General features: G+C 45.3%; 1 protein-coding gene across 1 annotated transcript in view; it reads left to right on the forward strand.

Annotated features, from left to right (window-relative positions):
- The first annotated feature begins 258 nt into the window (after nucleotides 1–258).
- Nucleotides 259–2997, forward strand: part of LOC101991354 (E3 SUMO-protein ligase RanBP2) — a 61079-nt gene continuing 58340 nt past the window's right edge. The window contains exon 1 of the mRNA XM_005371547.2: nucleotides 259–330. Coding sequence (XP_005371604.1) covers nucleotides 259–330 — 72 coding nt within the window. The remainder of the gene's footprint in view (nucleotides 331–2997) is intronic.

Here is a 2997-nt window from a genome sequence, read left to right on the forward strand (position 1 = left end):
TGGGGAAGGGAGTTATGCACACTCTTTTGGGGGGGAAAAAAAAAAAGCAAAAACGGTAACGTGGTCCGAAGGCGGGAGGCAGCAAACCAGAGCGTCAGGCCGCTGCGCGGCGCATGGTGATGACGCGGCAGCGCGCCGCCTCCATCCGCTCGCGACGGAGCTGCGTCACCGGTGTTCGGTGCTCACCTCCTGGAGACCGCGGCGGCGGTAGGCCCGGGCGCTGGCCTCCCGCTCGCGGGGAGCTCGTTCGGCGGCGCGATGAGGCGCAGCAAGGCTGAGGTGGAGCGGTACATCGCCTCGGTACAGGGCTCCGCCCCGTCGTCCCGAGAGGTGAGCGGGTCAGGGCAGGCCGGCGTCATGGCTCCCGGCGGCCTCGGCTCCGGCTGGAGCGGAGGCGGCCGCGGGCGGCGTTGGCGTGGCGCTGCTGAGCACCGGAGGCGTGGGGACGGCGGCCACCCGCCTTTCCTCCTCATGGCGGCCCGCCGCGGGCCCACTCGGGCCTCGTCGTCTCGGTCTCGGCGCGATCGGCCGGCTTTGGGCTCTGCGCCGGGCTCGTCTGGCCGTGCAGGCGCCTTGGGTCCCCCGGAATAGCGAGGTCCTGCGACGCGGGCCGTGGCTCCCCGGGAGGCTAACGCCGCTGGGCCGTGGGCTTTTCCCGCTGTGTGGGTGGCTGCGTGGAAGTGGAGCGGACAGACAGCCACATTCGCTAGGGCGCGTCAGCACAAATCACACGGGAGGCCCTTAATTGGGAGTCTTCGCTTGCTGTGCCCCACTCTTTACATCCGCTTCCCAAACCTCTTTTGGAAGCTGCTATTCTTGGCTTCTTTTTAGAAGTTTTTTATTTAAAGGCAGAAGGTCGGGAATTTTTAATTTCTTATAGGCAGTAGTTTCTATGCCTAACTAAATATTGCCAACGTCGTTTTTCCATACCATGTCTTGTGGATGTTTTTCTAATTTTGATCATTAATGTGTTATAATTATTTTGCCGGTGGAGAGAGATATTCAGAGACTCCAGAGTCAGTTTTTTCTCGGGTTGAACAATCAAGTTCTGCCATTTGTAAACTGCAATTTGGTATAGTATAGACTCCGTCAATAAAAACGTAGTTTTGTTTCATGTTAAATGTTTGGGGCAAAGCTTGAAATACAGCGAGCTTCAATTTATCTCTTGCAAACGCATAGTTCAGTCAGTTATTTTTTTAAATTCTGAAAAATAGAGCTGTCTCTAAGGTATTTATTTATTTATTTATTTATTTATTATGTATACAATATTCTGTCTGCGTGAATGCCTGCAGGCCAGAAGAGGGTACCAGACCTCACTACAGATGGTTGTGAGCCACCATGTGGTTGCTGGGAATCGAACTCAGGACCCTTGGAAGAACAGTCAGTGCTCTTAACCTCTGAGCCATTTCTCCAGCCCGTCTCTAAGGTTTTTTAATGATCGTCCATATATACCACAGTTCATGTACAAGTCCCTTATGTAAATGGCAGGGTTTGGTTGTTTTTTTTTTTGTTGTTGTTGTTACTTTAAATGTTTTCTTAGTTTGAAAGGGTTAAATAGTCCTGTCCAGTGACTAACTCCAAAAAAAATCAGGGTCCAAAGTGATCTTTAAAATTTTCAAGTTCAAAGCCGGGCGGTGGTGGCACGTGCCTTTAATCCCAGCACTCGGGAGGCAGAGGCAGGCAGATCTCTGTGTTCAAGGCCAGCCTGGTCTACAAGAGCTAGTTCCAGGACGGGCTCCAAAGCTACAGAGAAACCCTGTCTCGAAAAACTAAAAAAATTTCAAGTTAATTTAGTGCTGGTCTGCCACAAGTGGGAAATTTTACAACCAGTCGCATCTAATGGGTCAAAATCAAAACTCCAGGGCACAAAAATTATCAAGTGAAAGTACCTTCAGGTTTAATTCTGTACCACATTAAACACATGTATTTATATTTAGACTTGGGTCTTGTCACCAGGATGTCTCATACGTTTGAAAATATTTTTAAAATCTGAGAACAAAAACCCAAACCCAAAGACCCTGAAATCTAAAAATGCCGAAAATTTCAGATAAGTCATGTTCAGCTAATAATATGTAATACTCTATAAATAGTTGTTAAATTTTGTTAGGAACGGTAACAAGTAAGTAAAGTCTGTATGTATTCAATTTATTCAATTCCTATTATTTTTTATTTGTTTGGCTTTCTAGACAGGGTCTCATTATGTTGCTTCTGGTGTCCTGGAACTCACTATCTAGATCAGGCTGGCCTTGAACTCACAGAGCCCCTCTTGCCTCTGCCTCCCGAGTGCTGGTGTCCACCCCTGAATGCACCATGCTAGGCTACCAACATATTTTTTAAAAATAGTTTTTGATGTAGGAATGGTTGAGTTGGTTAGTCACCAATTTGGAGAGTGACAGCTGTAAGAAAGCTTGTCTCTTAGCTTCCTTCATTGTTCACTTCCGTGCTATTAACATTCAACCAAAACCCTTACTTCCAAACCTTCTGTATTTAAAAAGAAGTTATGTCGAACAAGTTCTGTAATTACTAAGAAATAATGCTGCACGCCTTTTTTTCCTGTGCTCCTGGTGACCTGTATTTTACTGTTTCATTTTATAAATTTGGTTATTATTGATATTTCATGTTTGTAGGATATTATTTTTGTCCTTTTGTGGCCAGTTCATTTCACTTAGTGTAATTTCAAGGTCATCCATGTTGTAGCAGGTGTTAAGAGTCACCCCTTTTTAATGGTTGAATAATAGTATGTATGTATCTTAGGTATGTCACGTTTTGCTTATTCATTTACTGTTGATTGACACTTAACATGTTTATATCTTTTGTCCAATACATACAATGCAGTGAACAATGATATAAAAATATTTTAGTGCTTACTCTTAATTCCCTTCGGTTTACACCAAAAATTAATTATTGAGCTGTATGTTAATTGGTGTTTTCTGAGGAGCCCCCAAATTCTTTTCTATAGTGACTATACATTTTTATATTCCTGCTGTCAATTTATGG

Source organism: Microtus ochrogaster, unplaced genomic scaffold (genome assembly GCF_000317375.1).
Source record: "Microtus ochrogaster isolate Prairie Vole_2 unplaced genomic scaffold, MicOch1.0 UNK113, whole genome shotgun sequence".
Taxonomy (NCBI): Eukaryota; Metazoa; Chordata; class Mammalia; order Rodentia; family Cricetidae; genus Microtus; species Microtus ochrogaster.